The 22,687-nt window shown below is 44.8% G+C and overlaps 1 protein-coding gene across 10 annotated transcripts in view; it reads right to left on the bottom strand.

Annotated features, from left to right (window-relative positions):
• The window catches only part of CCDC88A (coiled-coil domain containing 88A), a 349,307-nt gene that overhangs the window by 142,111 nt on the left and 184,509 nt on the right, over positions 1 to 22,687 (bottom strand). For all 10 annotated transcript variants that reach the window (XM_050951995.1, XM_050952002.1, XM_050952003.1 and 7 more), the window contains 2 exons: positions 14,438 to 14,519; positions 3,950 to 4,108 (listed from right to left, as the gene is read on the bottom strand). In XM_050951995.1, the coding sequence (XP_050807952.1) occupies positions 3,950 to 4,108; positions 14,438 to 14,519 (241 nt within the window). The remainder of the gene's footprint in view (positions 1 to 3,949; positions 4,109 to 14,437; positions 14,520 to 22,687) is intronic.

The raw sequence follows: 22,687 nt of genomic DNA, 5'->3' as shown, positions 1-22,687 counted from the left end.
AATGATACTCTATATGGGTTTCAGTGTAGGGTGGTAGGTGACAACTATGGATGTGCAGTCGGAGGGGGCGTTATTTCTGTATTGAAGTAGGTTCTCTCAGGGTATTTGGGCAGCCCATTCCATGATGCCATCTACTTCTCTGGTGGAGTGACCTTGTTTGTTGAAGGCAAGCCTGGGAGCTTAAATTCACAACTTTGCTAGACATTAAAAATCAAGGACTGAATAGAGACACAGGATTTATGGCTTATTACAACAATCTGTAACCCACTAACGACCTTCCCCAACTGATTTTTTCTCCACTCCTCCCTTCCTTTCTTCCCTATAACTGGAGGGGTGTTAACAGGCCACTTCACTTTGAATGATTCTTTGAAATGTGTGTTTGCTATTTATGCCAAACAAACTGGTCAAATCTTGTATTTAGCAGTGACACTTTGCTCACGCCTCCAGTCAAAATACTGCATTGGCACTGCATTCGTAGTGCTTTAATGAAGACCCTCTATGCCGACAGAAGAGAGTTCTCCCATTAGCATAGTTCATCCACTTCCTTGACAGGAAGTAGCTACGTTGTTAGGAGAAGCTCTCTCACTGACACAGCACTGTATCCACCAGGGCAGGAGAGGGGTGGCTAGGTCGATATAACTATGTTGCTCAGGAGTGTGAAAAATCCACACCTCCGAATTACATCATTATACCAATATAGGTCTGTAGTGTAGTCCAGACCTTGGAGTTAGTTTCCCAGACCTGAAGAAGAGTTCTACGTAAGCTCAAAAGCTTGTCTCTCTCACCAATAGAAGTTGGTTCAATAAAAGATATTAACTCACCCAACTTTTCTCCACAACATGTTGGGATCAACATGGCTACAACAATACTTCACTGTTCTCTTACATTTTAACCTAACTATATTTCACTTTGGTACACCCTATAATTCATACACACAAAATCAAGAAGTCTATTCCAACTTTTCAGCAAAGATTTAATAGCAGAGTACAACAGTGAGGTCTCATATTACTAAGATTTCTCTACATTTACAAATTATATTACAGAAGATTTGCAAATATACTATAAAGCATTATAAAGTATTAAAACTAATTTATACTTTTCAATTAAATGAATAAATGCATTTCTTTCCCCAAGGATTTCAAGTTTCACATCAACAACACATCAAATCCTTCTACCTCCTTATCCATACTTCTTTGTTTCATGTTCAACCATGTGTGGCAAGGCACCTTCTCGGTCTCATCAGCCTCAGCTGTTTTTAGCCTTGGCGAGACAGGCTTGGGTAAGACAGTCCCTCTTGGTTGCAGAGGGGAAGTCCGTTCCTTCTCTTCACCAGTCTTTTGTGCTTGTTTTTCTCCCTTATGGGAAGGAATGCCACACCTCCCCTCCTGGTGAGGCTCGCTGTCTCACAGCTCCTAACCTACTGGCTGCATGTCTTCTTCTCTCTCTCTCTTCCTCTTCTCTCATCAGGGGAGGGTTTAAAAAGGTCTCAGGCAATCCTTAGTTGGAATCAGCTGATCCTAATTAACCTCAGGTAACTCCCTATCGGCTGATCCTAACTGAGTCTCTGGTAACCTCTTCTCAACTGAACCTGATTGACCTGTAGTTACCCTTCCTCAGTTGATAGGGAGGAGGGCCTTTTAAACTTCTGGGACTGTTTTCCACCCCCTCCCTGCATTTGCAGCTGCTGGTCCTGAGTTTATCACACATGGATCAGACTTCCCTCCTGTCAACAAGTCAAAATACTAAGCCTTGTGCTTACCAAAGACCATTCTACTAATGTGGAATCTGAATGCCTTCCAGAGCTACAAATAAACAATGTGACTATCACCTGCAATGCTAAGTTCTTCTCCACTCTGCTCTCCTCAGGAGGAAAGATTGCCTGTACATAATATGTTTTAAAAAATTATTATTTTTTGCTGTGCACAATCCCACTGTGCCTGAGGAATGGAATTATTCAGGGCAGTTGAGGTCACAGAGAGCAAGGTGGTTCTTCACATGTTCCAGGCCTTGCATATTTAGTATCTTGAAACCAAGGTCAGAGACCTTAAACTTGATGTGGTCTTCTGCAGGTAGTGAAATGTGGGATGATACGCTCTCAGTGACTGGTGTTGCTGAGGAAGCTAGCTGCTGTGTTCTGCACAAATGCTGTTTTTTTCCAGGCTCATGCTTTTATATCCAGGTAAACAGTGTTGCTGTAATCAAAAGGTGAAGTGAAAAAGGCATGTACTAACACGGTGAAATCATCATCTACAAATATTAAGTCTCCTAGCCAGCTGAAAACAGTAGAACACAGGAACTGCCATACCTTATCAGAGCAGTTTTGTCCTGTTTTTGACAGTAGCCACCCAGATGCTTCAGAAGAAGAAGTAACAATTTCCTATAGAAATCTTTTATGCAATAATCTGCTTATTGGGACCTTTTTTCCTACTCTCATCAATTCATAGCTATCTTATGCTTTTAAATATGGTTTTTATATTCTTAAAAAATGTTTTATCCTATCTAATGTAACCGTGAATGTTCTAGTCTATATGAATGTCTAGTCCTTTTCTGAATCCTTCTAAGGTCTTGGCTTCAATGATATCTGACTATGTGTTCCATAGCTTAATTATGAACTGCATACAAATGTATTTTCTTCCATCAGTTTCAAATTTGTTGCCCTGCAATTTCATTGATTCCCTCATTTCTCTATGAAAGGAAAGAGTAAAGAGTAGTATCAGACTGACTTTCTCTATATCATACATTATTTTACATATTTCTGTCATGTGACTTTTTATTTGATCCCTTTCTAAACTAAGTATTCCTACTTATTTTCCATTTCTCTTTATATGGAACTATTTTCATGTTTCTAATAATCTTTATCTTTTATCTGTAAAACCCCTTCTATTTTCTGTTATATCATTTTTCAAGTTGAGTGACTAGACTTAACACAGTTTTCAAAGGAAGGATGTCCCATCGGGTTATATAATGCCATTAGGAAAGTTACAGTATTTTATATTGTACGTTATACAGAATAACACTTTGTTTTTTGATTGTTGCTTCATAATGAAAACAGGACATTAGTGAAATATCAAAATGACACCTAAATCTTTTTCCAGAATTAGTTTTCAACTTAGCAACATAGTTCAAATTATTCATTCCAATAAATATTACCTTGCACTTATTTAATGTGATCTGCCAATTTGTCTAGTTTTGTTAAGTTCCTTTGAAGCTCCTAAAAGACTTTTCTGATTTTGACTACCCTTAATAATTTTCCTGTGCAAATTTTGTGACATCCTCATTCACCGGCCATTTGCAGACAAAGGTCCTGGCCGTAGTAAAGGTAACTGGGCATCCCACTGTTTGCCATGTAGAAAATTGGTAATTTATTCTTAGTTTGGTTTCTTTTTTGTCTCTTAATTTCTAATCCATAATAGAATTTGAAATGTCTCTTCAATTCTATCTCTGTGTCTGTCCCCATGTTTTATGCATGAAATACCCTCCTAATCCTGGTTCACCAGGCCACCTTCTTTTCCTCATTCATATCATTCCTGAAAACTTCCTTCCCCCATGATGCCCAGAAGAAGTGAATGAAAAACTTAAAACAAATTTCAAGCTAACTCCCTCCTCCATGTTTCCCATGTCTTCTTTATGTCTGCTTGTAGACCCTGATCCCACAAGTGGGTCTGCACAGATGGACCCAGGCACTAACAGAGAGTCTTGCTGACTTCAAATGAAACTCCATGTGGGAGGAGGTTTGAATACTCATCTTGAAAACGACAATTTATCAGACAAGATAGAATAATATATTGCAGTGCAAGAATCTATCAAACTGCTTTCAAGTCTTTATTTTTTTCATGTTGCAAAAATAAAAAAAAGAGAGAAAGCAATATCAACGGGCAATAGGTTTTTTGTTTTTTTTTTAACTAAAAAACAACAAATTGTATGTGATTAAGAATTGTTTTAAATATACCTCAACTCTAGCCTTGTAGAATACAATATCATGCAGCCTCTCTTTGTATCGGCTGACTTCACTTTCAAGCTTGTCAACTCGGATTGCCTTCTCACGGAGTACGTCTAACTCATCACGGTACACTCTGGCAGAGCGAGCATCCGAAAGCAAATTCATATTCTAGAAAATAAAAAATTAAGTTATAGGATAGATAATCTGTGAGATGATGTATTGTTGTTCTCTTTTTCTGTTTTTTCACAAACCTAGATGGATTGCCTAGTTAGAATATATAGACATAATATATTTACATAAATTACATGTCCAGATTTTGTTTCCTGTCTAACACTAAAGCTCTTGAAAGGGAGTTCAGTGAGTTTCAACACATTGTTCTTTCAAGTAGAACAAAGAAAAAATACTTCAGTGTGATTAAATTACTACACAAAAGATTCATATTGTTTGTCATTTCTTACATAAGCAACTTGAAAATGCTTTAAAGCAAGTACGAAAACCCTGAATCTTCATGTGTCTTAATTCTCAATTCAAACCAAAACTGTGATTGGGTGTATAGGATGGGCCCTCCCCCGATCTGGCCCTGTCTATCATGCATGATAGGGAGGTGACCTTTAAAAGGAAGGCCCCTGCAGTCAATGGGGGGGGGAGGGAGCAAGATGGCCCTAAACAGCAGAAGCGACTTCTGATGCTGCAGAGGGAACTTCTAAGCAGATCTTCACCACAACCCTGAGGAGAGTACAATGGACTACCAGGGTAAGATAGATAGGCGGAGCCTGCCACAGAGATCCAGCCAAAGCAATTTCCCCAAACCTGTTACACTAAGGCTGGATTTTTGGCACCACCCCACCCCGTTTTGCTGGGACCTCAGGGAGGGAGTATCTCTGAAGATGTGGGTATTTGTGACTTGCATTTTGATCCCCCAGCTGGAGAGACTTAAGCAGGGGTGCCATTTCAGATTTTGGTGTGTGTGTGTGTTGGGGGTGGAAGGGCGCAACTTTAACTGTGATTCAAGGGACTACTTAGGCAACTGAAAACTCTAAATTTTTTGCAGATAATAACTTAGAAATTAGCTGACAGAAGCCCTGTATCTACTTCCTATATAAAGAAAGCCACATTTTAAGTGTATATGTAAGATCAGAATAACCAAAAGATAATACAGCAAGATATTGCCAATCCCAAACCTCGAGGTATCAGTTTTGAAGCCTTGACACAGATATCAGATATGATGTATGTTTGGATGCTAGCAGCATGGATCTATAACGAACAAATTTTGGCAGCCAAATTTAACAAATTGTTCAGATTGGTTTGGGTTTATGTTAACTGAAGAGTTTATACAAATAGTTATGATAAATACAAAGGATTAAGTTAGAAGGATGTTTCTAGTGTGTTGCTGTAAGGATTAGTGAGAGTAAACATCACCACAATGAAATTCACAGATGGTACTGAAGTTTATGAGGCTCTGCCATACCCTCAGAAATGTTAGAGTAAGTACAACAAGAGATAAGAATACTTACCAGCTGGGAAAAAAGGAGATACAGCAGACAGCTGCAAAATAGCTGCTTGAGAGCAGCAGTTGAGGGGCAACAGCTCCTCAAAAGGTATTCTGGGGAAAGTTCCTAGAAAAGTGCAACCACACACTGGGGAGATTTGGTAAAATCCAGACATTCACAGAGGAAGCAGTGTTTCTGTGTCACAGCCTATTGACCTGACCTAAAGCCCACTGTAGGCAAAAGAAAGACTCCCACAGACAAGTGGGACTAAATGGTAGAATAAATGGCCACATTGGTGCCATTCACTAAAAATTAGAGAGTTGGAAAAAATTGGGAAAATTTTAAGTGTAATTAAAACAATATTTGTGGTGGTGGCAGCACACGCTTGTTTCTTCACAGCAGGGAAAGATTACAGGTGGTCTATTCTGCAGTACTATTCTTGCAGCCTGAAACGTCCAAAGCTGGGATGTCTGTGAGGATAATTATCCCCTGAATGTGCCTGAGGCAGCAGCCCCCTCCCCGACCTGAGCAGCCTCTTATCTACTGGTGTTACAAAGGGCTTGCCTTACAAGCAAAAGGCCTTTTAACATGTTGACATGTAAAGGTGTGGGGCAGATCATGCTGAAATCTACAGCAAGCATCTTCCTGCCAAAGCACAGAGCTTGAGAGCTTCCTGCCTCTCACCATTACCTGAGCATGTTTGTTTCAGGAATGAAAAAGTGCTGCAGAAGCTCCCAGCCCTGCCAGATACATCTCTGAATTCTTATTTGCTGAGCAAAGAGTAGGCCAGTGAGGGAAGGGGGCAGAGGAGTGAGCAATGTCACTCCCAGCCAGTGGTACAAAACTGGGGGGGGGGATGGACGAGCCTCCTCCGCCTCCCTTAAATGCCCCCCCTGGACTTAAGGAGGCCCACAAAAAGCAGTTAGCAGGGAAGTGGGGCCAGTGTCCCAACTACCCAGTGTAGACAACTGGGTGTGGTCAGGTTCTCCCACCCCCTGAGGGAGGAACCAAGGACTCTTGTTACAATCCTGATAATGCCTAGCAATACTAGTACTGAATCAGTATTTTAAAAAATGGAGTCACTGAGGAATGAGAACAACAGTACAATACAATTGCCTTCAGAAGAAAAAAGAATTTCTTGTCCCTTTTGTAGTAACATATAGTAAAGACAACACAGAATGTTTATTTACCTTACTAGAACTGTCATTTTTCGAGATGCGTCGTCCACAAGTATTCCACTTCTCATGCTCATGTGTGCCACGCACACAAGATTGGAAGCTTTTGAATAGCAGCGTCTGTTGGGGCTGCATCTGTGCCCCGCATGCTCTCCAGTGACCAATAGCTTAGAGAGCACAAAGGGTGGAGCGGCTGCAACCACTCTCTTGTTCCTTCATCAAAACAGAATGCAGATTGCCAAATACCCCACAGTAGCAGGGAAGAAGGGTAGGTTGTGGAATACATGTGTATAACAGATGTTAAAGAATCACTAGTTACTGGAAAGTAAACTGTTCTTTCTTCTTTGAGTGATTGTCCATGGGTATTATGGTAACCCATGAGCAGTAAATAAAGATCTGGAGATGGGTACTTGGAATCTACTGAAACAAGGACTGCAGGATAGCTCTGCCAAAACAGGAGTCAGGATCAGGATATGGGTGGTCTGACCCAGTGATTAGTGTAACCCCCAAATTTGACATTTCTGCATGTAACTCAGAACTTGAAAGTACTCAGTCAGCCATCTTGTGTGTACAGCCACTGCTAGCTAAACAACAAACAACACATAGCTAGGAACAACTGTAGATCCTGAGAGGAAAGGCCAGATAGCTGCATGTTTGCCGTTTGTCTAATCAAAATGGGAGGGAGTTAATATACCATGAAAATGGAAGGAATGTTTGGACAGTCAACCTTGGTTAGGAGCCTCTGACATGTAAGTTTTATTGTTGTTATGACTAGAAATGCTTTAATAATAAGAGATAATGAGTAGTTTGCTGAAACTAGGAGAATTGGTGACCCACCAGGGGTTACTTATGGTGACTCACTAGGAGTCACTATGAGTTATGTGCTTTGTTTAAGTTAGCTATAAAAGATTAGGTGAAAGAATATACTTTGGAGCAGTCCAAGGAAGCTTTTCTTTGGGCAAGGATCTGGTACCTAAACTCCCCAGCAACTGGGCGGAAGGAGGGCCCTTCAAAGGCTGGTTGCTGATTCCTCAAAACCACTTCAGACTTTGGATATATAAACTTTTTGGAATGCTGTAACCCTTCTTCTGCTGCTGCTGCGTGTCTGAGAGAGAGAGAGCGCGCAAAGTAAAGTCACTATAAGGAGTCCGGTCCGGTGGCACCTTAAAGACTGCTTTGGGTTCTGAAAACCCTGGGTAAGAGTTAGAGTCAAGGCCCAGCCTATTATTAGAACCAGGGCCCTGCTTAGTGGTTAGAATCAGGCATAGGAGCCAGGAGTCAGAAGCCAAACCCTGAGTAAGGAACCAAGCCCAGAGTCAGAGCTAGAGCCAGATGGTCAGTGTCAGAATCAGAAGCTGGAGCAAAGAAGCAGGGTTGGGATGGACTGAAGTGGGACAGGAACAAGACTGACACATGGCAGGGAGAGGAGCAACTGCACCTATGGGCATAAGCATTAAGCAGCCAGCGACATAAATGCAGACCTGTTGGCTTCTTCCAGGCAGTTAGGCAGGCCACCCAATCAGGTGATTCTGCTGCAGCCCAACTGGGCTTATTAGCCTGCCTGAACACTGAACTGGCTAAGTCCCAGGCTCAGCTGAGGGATCTCAACCCATGCTTCCTGAAACAGGTGTATGAACTGGAGCCTTCTACCAAGCAGCAGTGTTGAGAGTATGTGTGAACTAAACTCCAGGCAGCTGCTTTGCAAATCTCTGAGATCAACTTCCTTGAGCTCTGGTGGAATGCGTCCTAACTTGCCCAGATGAGTCTAAGTGGACCACTGTGTAGCATGTCTTAATAGAGTCAGAGACTTATTTCGACAGTCTTTGAGTGAAGACTGGTTGATCCTTCATTCTGCCAGCAAATACTAGGATCAATTTAGGAGAATTCCTGAATAGCTTTGTCTTCTCCCGATAGTAAGAAAGAAACCTGACAATGTCCAAAGTGAAGTTTAGCTTTTCCCTGCATGGTATAAGGCTTGGGAAAGAAGATGGGTAGGTTGATCATCTGATTAATATGAAGGTCAGAAACCACTTTAGGTAAGAACTTCAGTGAGGCCTTAAAATCACTTTATTTTTGTCTAATACTGCATAAGGTGACCCCACCATGAGGGCTTGACTCCCTCCTATCCTTCTGGCTGAGCTTATGGCGACTCAGAAGCTGGTAGGAGGTTGGAGTCTCTCTGACTGGAGGGTAGACATGAATGAGTCTTTTGAGAAATCCAATCACTATCAGAAGAAAAAAAATGGTATAGCCTTCCACCAGGAAGATATAGCCACCAGGTGCACTCTTGCAGAATTGAAGGAGAGGCCTGAATGCTTTAAGGCAAGCCCTTATGGAACAGATTTTTGGTATGTTAATACAATATTACAAATTAGACAGGTGTAAGGCCAGTAATTTGGATAGGTATTTAATATCTACAGAGTCAAAACACAACCTCCTATGAATGCTGTGAGTCATCTGAGGAATGCAATACTCCTCTCTTTTCTTAGAAAAGTCCTCTGGACTTCTTCCAGCATGATTTTTTTTTTTTAATTAGAAGAGGAAAAGGATAAGAAGTGATAATGTGTTATTTGAAGTTTTAGAACGAGTTTTTATGCTTAATCTATGAATGGAAGAAGAGTTTGGTCTGTGAAGGCCTCACTGAGTTTTCACTCCAGTCTGATCGATAAGACTTTTATGATCCTGCCATTACTTTGGCTCTATCTTTGTCACAAGGAGCACAAAATAAAGTCACAATAGAATGAAATATGTAGAAAAAGAAAAAAGAGTGCAGTGCCCTTAATTCACTAGCCAGTAACATTTTAGGGGAAAGTGTTTTGTGAGAAGAATGGTTCATACCTGGAGAAAAATGGCTATGTACCTGAGGCTGAAAGGGAACTGGAGTAGCTAAGTACAGAGCGAGACTGGTAAGGGTGCAGAAAAAAAAAGCCAGGGTTGTACAATACTACTAGACAATCTGCTTATTATAGAGAGTGTGAAGGGACAACCTAGCTGTCCTGACCATTGTTGCCTTGGCAAAAAGCCTTATTTAAAAGAGAAAACAATTCAAGGATGCAGATAGAACACTGGAGGAGCCTAATAGTTCAAAAGTCAAGGTACTTTAGCGTTTTGTTTCCTAAAGCAGATTTCTCATAAGAATGTTGTGTTTCCCCATCCTGAACAGAGCTCAGGGTGAGTGAGCTTGGGAAACGCAATAGTTCCTTTCATATTGTTTGTTGAATAAGTAGGTCCCAACAAATTGGGCAACATAAACCCACAAATAGAAGGCTTTCAGAAGCACTTCCTTTTCCCTCTTCAGGATTTATGCAGTGTTACTCATTTCTGGTTACTTCTTGAGACTGAACTAAGCTAGAATTTTCCCAACAAGATCCCAAGAAAGAGTTGCCCCTTACCAGGAAAAAGAAACAGTTACTTATTGTAACTGTGGTTCTTTGAGATGTGATTTGGACCCCCGGCAAATGAAAAACTATTGGCGTAATGTCCTCCTCAATACAGAACTGCAACAGGTTGATCGCCTCCAAGCAGAGCACTCTGGAGTGAGCTCCCCCTTGTTTATTCACGTAGTACATCGTGGTAGTATTGTCCACGAGTATGTGAACCACTGAATGTCTGATACCATCCCAAAAGGCATTGTGGATGGCTCGAACCTCCAACACATTGATACGGAGCAGGGGTCCTGCTCTGACTACAGGCCCTGAACTCACAATGAGTCTAGATGCACCCCCCAACCCAGAAGGGATGTGTCAATAACCACTGACTTGGTGGGAAAAGGCCAAGCGAAGGGGACCCGTTGGTACACATTGCGTGGGGACTCTCACCAATGCAAGGACACCAGAACTGGCCGAGGAAGCTGAACCAATCTGTCAAGAAAGTACAGAGCAGGGCAATAAATCATCCTGAGCCACATCTGTGAAGAGGACAAAAGCAAAAACCACCTGGGTACATGTGGCCAACAGGCTCAGGCACACACAAACCACTGTAGATGTTTATGATTGTAAGCTGAAGTACAGCTGTCAGATCACCTGGAAGCAATCGGCTGGCAGAAATGCTCTTGACTTAGTGAAACTAAAATGGCCCCAATTAATTCTATTTGTTGCGTGGGGACAAAAGTCGACTTCACGGTGTTTAGAATTCGCCCCAGATGTTCAAGCAAGTGAATGGTGGTATTGACGTAGCAACAAACTTCCTCTCTGGGGCTGCCCTTCAACAACCAGTCATCAAGACAGAGAAAGACATGGCGATCGGGCGAGGTCCCGGATGACTGGAAAAAGGCTAATGTAGTGCCCATCTTTAAAAAAGGGAAGGAGGAGTGTGGTGGAAAATTAAGCTAGCCCTGATGTATCTAGGCTTTTGCTTACTTGGTCTGGGCCTGCCTTGCAGCTACCAGGCCCAAAATCTGAGCTAAGCTAAGTGTCCTGCTCCCTGACAGCAGTGCTCAAAGGTGGAAGCAGGGGGGTGTAAAGCCCCAGAAACAAGAACAATTTGCAATATGTATCTACTGCTTATGAAATATAATAACCACTTTTGTGAAGCAACTGTCTGAAATGAATTTTTAGATGTCCTCCTCTATTCCAATTGTGTAATTGTGCCCTGTAAAGGACAATTGTGTAAGAAACACCCTATAAAAGGCAAGGGTATAACCATGGTGGAAAGTACTGAAAAAGACCATAACTCAGACTGCATCCATACAGGGTGAAGGTTGCAAAAGAATGCTGGAAAGTACCAAGAGACCCTAATTCTATAATTCCTAATAAGGTCACAATTACCTACGTATGTGCAACTTACGTAATGATTATCCATATTAGGAATTAACTGTGTGTAATTTGTTTGTGGTTTTAAGCTTTATAAGCTCCTGTATGCTTTGCTTCGGGGGAGCAGTTCCAATATCTGCAGCTCCGAACGCGCTGATGTGTTATCAATAAACAGGCCTCAGGCTGAGTCTCTGAACTAAAAATGATATGTGGGTGAATTTTTCCACAACAGAAGGATCCGGAGAACTACAGGCCAACCAGCCTCACCTCAGTCCCTGGAAAAATCATGGAGCAGGTCCTCAAGAAATCAATTTTGTAGCACATAGAGGAGAGGAAAGTGATCAGGAACAGTCCACATGGAATCACCTAGGGCAAGTCATGCCTGACTAACCTAGCTGCCTTCTATGATGAGATAACTGGCTCTATGGATGAGGGGAAAGCAGTGGACATGTTATTCCTTGACTTCAGATATGGTTTCCCACAGTATTCTTGCCAGCAAGTTAAAGAAGTATGGGCTGGATGAATGGACTATAAGTGGATAGAAAGCTGGCTAGATCATCGGCCTCAGTGGGTAGTGATCAATGGCTCCATATCTAGTTGGCAGCTGGTATCAAGCGGAGTGCCCCAAGGGTTGGTCCTGGTGCCGGTTTTGTTCAATATCTTCATTAATGGTCTGGAGGATGGCATGGTAGCAAGTTTGCAGATGACACTAAACTGGGAGGAGTGGTAGATACGTTGAAGGGTAGGGATAGGATACAGAGGGACCTAGACAAATTAGAGAATTGGGCCAAAAGAAACCTGATGAGGTTCAACAAGGACAAGTGCAGAGTCCTGCACTTAGGAAGGAAGAATCCCATGCACTGCTACAGACTAGGGTCTGAGTCGCTAGGCAGCAGTTCTGCAAAAAAGGACCTAGGGGTTACAGTGGACAAGAAGCTGGATACGAGTCAACAGTATGCCCTTGTTGCCAAGAAGACTAAAGGCATTTTGGGCTGTATAAGTAGGAGTATTTTGAGCAGATCGAGGGACATGATCATTCCCTTCTATTTGGCATTGGTGAGGCCTCATATGGAGTAATGTGTCCAGTTTTGGGCACCACACTACAAGAAGGATGTGGAAAAATTGAAAGAAGTCCAGCGGAGGGCAACAAAAATTATTAGGGGGCTGAAGCACATGACTTATGAGAGAGGCTGAGGGAACTGGGATTATTTAGTCTGTAGAAGAGAAGAATGAGGGGGGATTTTATAGCTGCTTTCAACTACCTGAAAGGGGGTTCCAAAGAGTATGGATCTAGACTGTTCTCAGTGGTACCAGATGATAGAACGAGGAGTAATATTCTCAAGTTGCAGTGGGGGAGGTTTAGATTGGATAAAGGAAAAAAATGTCACTAAGAGGGTGTTGAAGCACTGGAATGTGTTTAATCTGTTTTGTCCAAGAATAGGGTTCAGCCATCAAAACGGCAAGTCCTCAATTGTTTGCTGAACATCCAGCGCACTCCCTGAGTTCTAGAGCCAAGAAACCCTTCTCATAGAAATAGCTTAGACCATCCCCCTGGCCAAAGTGACCGCAATATTGAGGTCAGATTGTTTGGCCATCTTTGCCACAAAGGAGCCCTCAGCAACAAACTCCTGAAATTCATCCTGGGAGGTCTCAGGCAACTGCTCCTCAAACTTAGCCATAACTAACCAATTAAGAAAGTCATATTTGAATAGCAGGGCTTGCTGATTTGTAACCCTTAGCTGAAGGGATGACTGGGTGTAGATCTGCCCTCCCTACCCTGTATCAAGGGAGGGTCAGAAGTCCCCACACCATCCTGCATGCCAGAGCTGGTACTGAGCTGGTCTGCACTCTTAGGGGAGGCAGAAGAGTCACTTCAGGACCTGAAACATCCCCAGTTGCTTTTATGCAACCTCCTTCTTGGTACTGACAACAGAGAATTACTTCTGTGCCTCTCTGGAGGTGACCCAGCCCCAGAACTGAGGGAAGCCGCTTTCTCTCCAAGCCCAAGGGTGATATGCAGATTAGGGAAGGACTCGGAATCTGAGGAAGGCCTTTGTACCAGGTCAGGAATCATGGGTTGCTCAAGCAGGTGCTGCTTCAGGCAAAGGTCCCGCGCCACCTGAGTCCTCTTCTTGAACAAATGACAGATCAAGCAGCATTCCTTCAGGTGGGCTTCACCAAGTCAAAGCAGGCACTGCATGTGGGGGTCAGTGTTGGGCATTGCCCCAAACAAAGGGCAATGCTTGAACCTTGCTGAGTGCATCACCGGGCCGGAGGGTACTACCACTAAAAATAACACTGTACTAACTCTAAACTACCTAACTACTAATGATCAACTATATTCACAACAAGTAGGCTAGAAAATATACGTTCACGAGGTTGTGGAGCAATAACCACACAGAGCTCCAACTCCAGCTGATGGGCTGTAAGAAGGAATTGAGGGGGGGTCGGGGTGGCACCGCCTTATACAGCCAGGGAGGGGAAACAGCCATGAGGCATGAACATTGTCCCTCTGTGGGTATTAGGCATGAGGCATGCACACAGCTACTTGAAATACATGTTTGCATTTACTCAAAGAAGAATCTCTCTTTGTACATTTCTTCATCTCTCTACTGATCACAGTAGGAGGACCAAAGTTCTTCCACTTACGATGATATCTATGAATGACCTGAAATATGGTTTTATATATAGGCATATTGAAGAACAATTGAAAAATGCCTTTTCACCCGTTGTCTATCAACAGGCATACAAAACAGAGAATTAAAAATGAAGGTTACTGGAGCTTTTCAAGATACGCTCTGTACATTCATATTTGTGGGGTATTCATAGATGTGAGACTTTTTGCACAGGCCACTCATAGAAGACCCATTAATATATAATAAGTGATCATTTTTGCAATTAAGACAAATTGGATAAAATCAATTAATTAATAAGTTATAAAAGTTCACATAAACAAGTGTGATATTAATGCAACAAAACAAAAACACTGTGTAACCTAAAAAATGAAAATAATACTGTTACTGAGATGGTCAAATTCTTAAGTCATGTTGACTTTGTAAAACAGATGTGCAAGATACACACCTCCTGCTGCAGTCTCTTTAGTTCAGCTTCCATCTGTTCAAGTTCTTGTTTACAATCTAGCAGCTGCTCAGTTTTTTCCTCCCTTGAAAAAAAACAAAAAACGTAATTAAAATAATATAGTACTATACCATTATACCAGTGAATCACTGTTTTATTTGCTAATATTTAAATTACTGACAATAGCTGGGCAACAATAACTACTTCTTGATATTACTCAAACTTTTCTTTATTTAATCCATAATTTCATGGGAGTGTGAGTTGTGCATTGCAAATCAAAAGCTACAGCAAATTAATGTATGTTATAGAGAACACAATTTTTGAGGAATAAACTGTTACTAACTTTTTTCATAATGGCTGTTCTTCGAGATGTGTTGCCTACGTCCATTCCACTTCAGGTGTATGCGTACCCAGTGCACTGTTGGAGATTTTTCCATCAGTGGCACCCGTCAGGGCACTACATGTGCCCACTGCTGCCTCGGACTGCTGTGCGATGGTATAAAGGGGAGAAATGCCCTCAATCCTCCACAGTTCCTTCTTACCAAACAGACTCCAATATAAAGGAAAAGGAGGGCGGGTCTTGGAATGGAGATATGGAACACCTCCAAAAGGAAAAACAGTTACTAACCTTCCATAACTGTTGTTCTTCAAAATGTGTTGCTAATGTGCATTCCATGTTAGGTTTGTGCGTGCCATGTGCACCATTGCTGCAGATTATTCCCTTAGTGGTACCCGTAGGGGCTGGTCCTAGAGCCCCTGGAACCCTGCGCTTATGCACCAGTATAAGGGGCGCCGCTGGCCCCGCACCCTCTCAGTTCCTTCTTGCTGGTAACTCTGACAGAGAGGAAGGAGGGCGGGTCATGGAATGGACATAAGCAACACATTTTGAAGAACAACAGTTACAGAACATTAGTAATCATTTTTTCTTCTTCAAATGCTTGCTCATATTGATTCCATGCTAGGTGACTTCCAAGCAGTATCCCTGGTGGTGGACTCAGCGTTCATTGACATGTCGACTGGAACACTGCTCTCCCAAAGGTCATGGGCCTGCTAGGTGATGGCATAATGGGACATGAAGATATGAATTCATGACCATGTCATGGCCCTGCAGATGTCCTGGATTCGAATCTGCACAAGGAATGCTGCTGACAAAGCCTGAGCCTTTGTAGAATGGGCTGTAACAATGGCCAGAGGCGGAACTTTCGCCTGCTCGTACCATGTCCTGATGCAGGCTGAGATCCTCTGGGACGATACCAGCAAATCTTTTATCCTGTCCACCATTGCTATAAAGAGCCGTGTTGTCTTGTGGAAGGGTTTAGTCCATTCAATATAGAAGGCTAGTCCCCACCTAACATCTAAGGTATGCAGCCAACGTTCCTCGTCCGATCTGTCAGGCTACAGAAATAGCGCAGGAAGAGAAATGTCCTGGTTGTTATGGAACTGTGACACCACCATTGGCAGGAAGAACTGAGGGTATGGGGGGGAACTCTAGGACCTTCTTGAAAAACACTGTATAAGGGGGTTCTGAAGTTTGGGCTCTAATTTCCAAGACCTTTCTGGCCAAGGTAATTGTCACTAGGAAGGCTACCTTCCGTGAGAAGAACAGCAGCAAACAAGATGCCAACAGCTCAAAGTGCGGGTCCTGTGAGCCTTGACAGTACCAGATTCAAGTCCTATGGGGGAACTGGGTCGCAAAACTGAGGGTACAGTCTTTCCAAGGCATTAAGGAATCTGACTGTTATCTCGTGCAAGAAGACTGATTTACCTTGGACCAGAGGGTGGAAGGCCGAGATGGCCACCAGGTGGATATGGACTGACGATAGGGTCAGACCCTGGTACTTCAGGTGGGGTGAATAGTCCAAGATGGACTAGATGTCCGAGATGGGGAAACACCCTATCAGAGGTCCAACAAGTGAAGTGCTTCCACTTGGCACAACAGTTGCCCTGGTAGAGGGTTTTCCCCTACCCAGTAAGACTTGCTGGACCCACTCCAAGCAGGCCTGCTCCCAAGGTTCAACCATGCAGCAGCCAAGCCATCAGATGCAGGGACGCAAGGTTTGGGTAAAGCAACCAACCTTGGTTCTGCAAGATCAAGTCTGGGTGTAGTGGGAGCTCTAGTAGGGCTGCTACCAAAAGGTCCAGAAGCATGGCGAACCAATCAAGATAACCCTTGCCTTGTCCTTTTTGTAATCTTTAAGAGGACCCTATGGACCAAGGGTGTTGGGTGGGCATGCATACAGCAGTCTCCCTGTCCACAAGAGCAGGAAGGCATCAGACAGGGAGCCCTGGCATCAAGAAAAACTGCAGGCATCTCCTGTTCTGTCTGGAAGTGAACAGGTCCACCAGCGGAGTCCCTCACCTCTGGAAGATGGAGCTGACAACCAACGGGTGCAGGGACCACTCATGGTGAGAGGAAAAGGACATGCTGAGGAGATCCACCAGTGCATTCCGGGCCCCCAGGAGGTGTGACACCTTGAGGTGAATGGCATGTTCCATACAGAAGTCTCACAATCAAAGAGCCTCCTGATACAGGGCTGAGGAACGAGCTCATCTTTGTTTGTCGATGTAGAACATCGTGGCCATACTGTTTGTCAAGATCTGTACCACTCTGCCTGATAGGTAGGGAAGGAACATCTAGCAGGCCAAGCATATCATCCTGAGTTCCCTGACATTTATGTGAAGGGAGAGATCCTCCTGGGACCAGAGGCCCCGAGTACAGAGACTGCCAAGGTGGGCTCCCCACCTCAGGTCTGAAGCATCTGAGACAAATGTCACTGACAGGTATGAGGCAGTGAAGGGAACTCCGTTCACCATCGTCCGCAGTTCTGTCCAGCAAGTCAGTGATGTCAACATTTGATGGAATTGTGAGAACCAAGTCCAAGTGGTGTCTGCTGGGGGAGTAAACTGACACCAGCCACATCTACAGAGGTCTGAGATGCAGCCATGCATACTGCACCACATAAGTACATGCTGCCATGTGGCCCAGCAGCTTGAGGCATATCCAGGCAGTCATGAGCAGATGGGCCTTGATGTGGGTGATGAGTTCTGACATTGCTTGGAACCAGGTCTCCAGCAAGTAGGCTCTGGCCTGAGTAGAGTTGACCGCCGCTCCTATAAACTATTTTCTGAACTAGGATCAGAGTTGATTTCTGCTCGTTCATAAGAAGATCCAGCTCTCGATGGGCGGCCTGTACTATGCTGACGCTGTAATACACATGAGCTTGTGAACTGCCTTTGACTAGATATGGATAGATCTGCATGCCTTGACGTCTCAGGTAAGCTGCCACCACTGCCATGCACTTTGTGAAAACCACTGGGGCTGACAAGAGACCGAAGGGGAGTGTGGTAAATTGATAGTGGCGCAGTATCACCACGAACCAGAGGAATCTCCTGTGCCCACAAAATATGGAGATGTAGAAATAAGCATCTTTTAAATTGAGGGTGGCATACCAGTCTCTCAGATCCAGGGCGGGAATGATGGAGGCAAGAGAGACCATTCAGACCTTCAACTTTTTGAGATATTTATTGAGTCAACACAGGTCTAGGATGGGCCTGATGCCCCCTTTGGGATTAGGAAATATCAGGAGTAAAAACCCCTTCCTCCTCAGACCTTGAGGAACTTCCTCTATGGCCCCCACAAGCTGGAGGGCTTCCACCTCCTGGACAAGGAGCTGCTTGTGAGAAGGGTCCCTGAAGAGGGATGGGGCTGAGAGGTGTGACGGGGAGGATGGATGAAAACTGCCACAGTGTTAAGCACTGAATGGTCCAAGGTTATTTATGACCATGCAGTACAGAAAGGAAACAAGTGGTCCAAAACCAAAAGAGGGCATGGATCCTGGGTCAAGTCTGATATGCCGTCCTCGGGCACACTCTCAAAAGGCCTGCCTTGAGCGACTGGGGTATCTTCCTGAGCCCAACTGGGGAACCAAGGACGACCAAGTGCGATATCAGTGCTTATATCCTCTCCCTTTTTTTCTTATAGGGCTCGTGCCTAGGATGACCTGAGAACCAGGGAGGCAGCTGCAGCCGGAGTGTCTTCTGGAGGCCAGAGCCGTGTACAGTCCCAAAAAGTGTGGAGTGGCCTTAAAGTACTTCAAGCTATGCAGCTTAGTGTACGTCTGCTCCAAAAACAAGGGGAGGTCTTGGACCGACTGCTGCACCTCGTAAGAGACCCGATGATTACAGCCACAAATTGCGACACATAAGACACCGCCCACGCCATTGACGCCGGCTGCCGAATCAGCCACATCTAAGGCAGCCTGAAGTGAGGCTCTGGCCACTGACTTGCCTTCCTCCAGGATGGCCAAGAATTCCTGGCTTGACTCCCGAGGCAGGGAGTCTTTAAATTTGGCCATCGAGTCCCAAATATTAAAATCATATCTCCCCTTCAATGCCTGCTGGTTGGAGAAACGAAGTTGTAGGCTAGCTGTCGAATACACCTTTCCACTAAACAAATCGAGCCTCTCTGCATCCTTACTTTTAGGGGTCACACTCACTTGTCCCTGTCTATCCCGCTCATTTGCAGCCAAAACCATCAGGGACCTAGTGGAGGGTGAGAATACATGTATTTAAACACCTTGGCCAGGACATAAGATTTCTTCTCTGCCCTTTTCAAGGTTGGGGGCAGGAAAGATTGGATCTGCCACAGTGCCCTAACCAGTTTCAGCACCCCTTTTTTTACTGGTAGGGCCACTCGTAGGGGGCCACTGCAGTCAAAATGTCGAACAGTCAAACAGAGCTCCTCTACCTCTAGCTTCAAGTTTGTGGTGGCCTGCTTGAGGAGCTCCTGGTTAGCCCTGAAGTCATCCAGTGGCAGCAGGTTGGCAGGCCCCATGACTGCCTCGTCTGGGGATGATAAGGAAGAGGACATCACCGTAGGAAGGGCTGGTTCCTCCTCCAATGCCAAGGCTGCTTCCTCTGGGACTGCTGGGGTCTCGGTACTGGGATCGGAGTCCAAATTGGGGTCGGGGTTCAGCTCTTGGAGACCACCGAGAACAACAGTGAGGAGTAAGGTCCCGGCATCATGAGTTCCAAAATTGCCAGTGCGCTGACCACTGCTTCAGTGGCCAAGCACCCACAGATTGTCCTGCATCAAAATCCAGCATGTAATGCTGATGTCAGTGTCTCCTTGTGGGAGGGATGGATTCATCCCCAGACTCTGACAAGGATTCCTCTATTGGACATCATGATGGAGCCATTGCCATTTTCCCCTATCAGCTGTGATGGGGAGCCGGGGAACAACAGTGGGTCAGAGACCAGTACCGTTAAGTCAGTGACTGGGAAGCTGGTGATCGGTGCCGTGAAGGTGGAGATCAATGTTGCGAAGCCAGAGACTTGCGTCAGGTTAGAGACCACTGAGGTGGGCCCATGGAGGGTTTCCCTCTCGAGGGGGCCATCTTCGATGATTCCAAGGGAGTCACTAAGGTTCTTGGGGCATACGCATCATTGGAAGAGACATTAAGCCCCTTGCCACCTGGAAGGTCTCTGGTGTTGATGGGGCTTGTAGGTGGAGGATGCTCTGATCACTCCCAGAATTCGGTGGTGTATCTCGGACTGGGCTCAATGCCCTAGGTGGTGTTGCCGCTGCCAACCATGGCTCTGGAGATGACGAATGGCTCAGCATGGTTCTCACCCCATCAACCGTCCCCTGCCTATCCCTCTGTGGCACTGGGGAGCGCCCTTTTTGGCACAGTTTTTTGTGCCTCTTCCTTGGCACAGGGGATGGAGAGCAGTGTCAGGAAGGACAGTGCCAGGGGAGCCCTCCACACTGAGGCCGATATTCTAGGCATCAAATTGGAGTGGTACCGTTTCAAGGCCGGTTTGAGTGTCACTTCCAGTAACAGGGCCTTCAAACCAATGTCCTGTTCTTAAGACTGTGACCTGAAGCCCTTTCAGATCTTGCACCTGTCCTTGATGTGAGCTTCCCTAATGCACTTTAAGCAGCTCATATGTGGGTCATTCGCTGGCATGGCAGACAGCGCACTGTTTGAAATCCAGGGACTGGGGCATGCCCTGTCCCTAGGGCAACATCCTGAAATGGAACACACATCTATCTAAGTAACTATAGGTAACTACTAACACTGAACTACATACAAAGAACAAGGATGCTTGCAATCCAAGAGATGTTCCAACAACCGTCATGAGCGATAAGAAAGAACTGAGAGGACACAGGGCTGGCGGCACCCTTTATACTAGCACATAAGCGTGGGACTCCATGAGGTGCTAGGACCGGCCCCCCTACAGATATCGCTAAGGGAAAAATCTCCAGCAACAGTACACATGGCGTGCACACACCAAACATGGAATCAATACGAGCAAGCACTCAAAGTAGAATCTAGGAGGTGGCTGCAGCCAGAAATGCTTCCTGGAAGCCAGGGATGTATACAGGCCCAGGGAGTGTGAAGTGGCCCTCAAATCCTTGAGGCCATGCAGCCTGACGTCTGTCTGTTCAGATAACAACACATTTCCCTCAAAGAGGTGGTCATGAACAGACTGTTGAACCTCTTGGGAGAGGCTCAACGATTGCAACCACAAACAACACTTCATTGCCACTGTCTTCACTGATCTGGCTGCTGAATCAGTCACATCTAGGGCTGCCTGGAGGGAGGCTCTGGACCCAGTTTTACCCTCCTCCAGGATGGCCCAGAACTCCTGCCTCGACTCTTGTGGCACGGAGTCTTAAATTTGGCCACCGAGTCCCACAAATAAAATCGTATTTCCTGAACAAGGCCTACTGGTTTAATATGCAGAGATATTCGTGAGGAAAGTTTATTCAAGAGGCAGACTAAGTCCAGTTGTTTAGCCTCCTTATTTTTCGTGATGGCACTGGGTTGGCCTTGCCTGTCCCTCTCATTTGCAGCCGAAACCACCAGGGAGCCAGGAAGTGGGTGAGAATATAAGTACTCAAACCCTGATGCCCAGACATGCTTTTTCTCCACTGTTTTCGACAAGGGAGGATGGGGCCAGCCTAAAGGTCTTAACTGGACCCAACACTGCTTTGTTGACTGGGAAGGGCCTTCCTGGAGGAGGTTGCAGATGCCAAAATGTCCACTAGGCTATAATTAGACACTTCCATGTTTCTTGTGCCTCCTCCTCGGCACCGGAGAAGGCAAGTGGTGCCAGGCAGTGCATGATGCCGGAGGCACACTTCACACTGAAGCTGAAGTACTTGGCGCTGATTTGGAGAGGGATGGCTCTGAAGATGGTCTACAAGCGACCTCCATTAGTAGAGCCTTCAGTCAATGTCTCTGTCTTTTTAAATCCTTGGCCTGAAGCCCCTACAGATTCTGTACTTATCTTTGATGTGAGCTTCCGCAAGGCACTTCAGTCAAGCTGAATGCAGATCGCTCACTAGCATGGGTTTGCCGGAGCTGGAGCACTGGAGACTGGAAAGTTGGAGACTAGGGTATGCCTAGTCCCTGGAACGAAGTCCCACAAAGGCTGGGACAACTACCTACACTAATCAGAGGGGTAGCTATGTTAGTTTGGATCTGTAAAAAGCAACGAAGAGTCCTGTGGCACCTTATAGACTAACAGACGAGCATCTGATGAAGTGGGCATTCACTCACGAAAGCTTATGCTCCAATACGTCTGTTAGTCTATAATGTGCCACAGGACTCTGTTGTTTTTTACCTACACTAAAACACTAACTATTTCAACTAGCTAACAAGAGAAAACTATATACAACTGAGAAAGTCCGAACCACTATGGAAAGAAAGCCAACCATCATGAGTGGTAAGAAGGAAATGAAAGGGTGTGGGACTGGTGGCGCATATACTGGCACATGAGCACGGGACTCCAGGGGTGTTAGAGCTGGCCCTACAGATACCACTAAGGAAAAAATCTCCGGCAATTGTGCGTATAGGCGCACACACACATAGCATGGAATCGACATAAGCAAGCACTCGAACAACAACAGGTACAAGTTAGTAACAGTTTCTTCCGAATGACCGCACATGTTCATTCCACTTCAGGTGAACTCACAAGCTATATGATCTGGAGGTGGGATTGGAGTCTGCCTGATTGATTGAAGGACTGCTCATCCAAATCTGGCATAATTTCTAGATTGCTGAGAGATGGCATAATGTGAGGCAAAGGTATGCACTGGAAATCAAGTTGCAGCTGTACAAATGTTAAGAATAAGTTTCTGGGCTATTAAGCCTGCAAGAGTTGCGTAACATCTGGTTGAATGCATTAGTACCCTGTTTGGAGGAGCTACATTGGCCACGCTGTAGCACAAATGTATACAAGAAG

Source organism: Gopherus flavomarginatus, chromosome 4 (genome assembly GCF_025201925.1).
Source record: "Gopherus flavomarginatus isolate rGopFla2 chromosome 4, rGopFla2.mat.asm, whole genome shotgun sequence".
NCBI lineage: Eukaryota > Metazoa > Chordata > Testudines > Testudinidae > Gopherus > Gopherus flavomarginatus.
The sequence above is the reverse complement of the archived record's forward strand: the minus strand, read 5'-3'. Positions and strand labels throughout refer to the sequence as shown.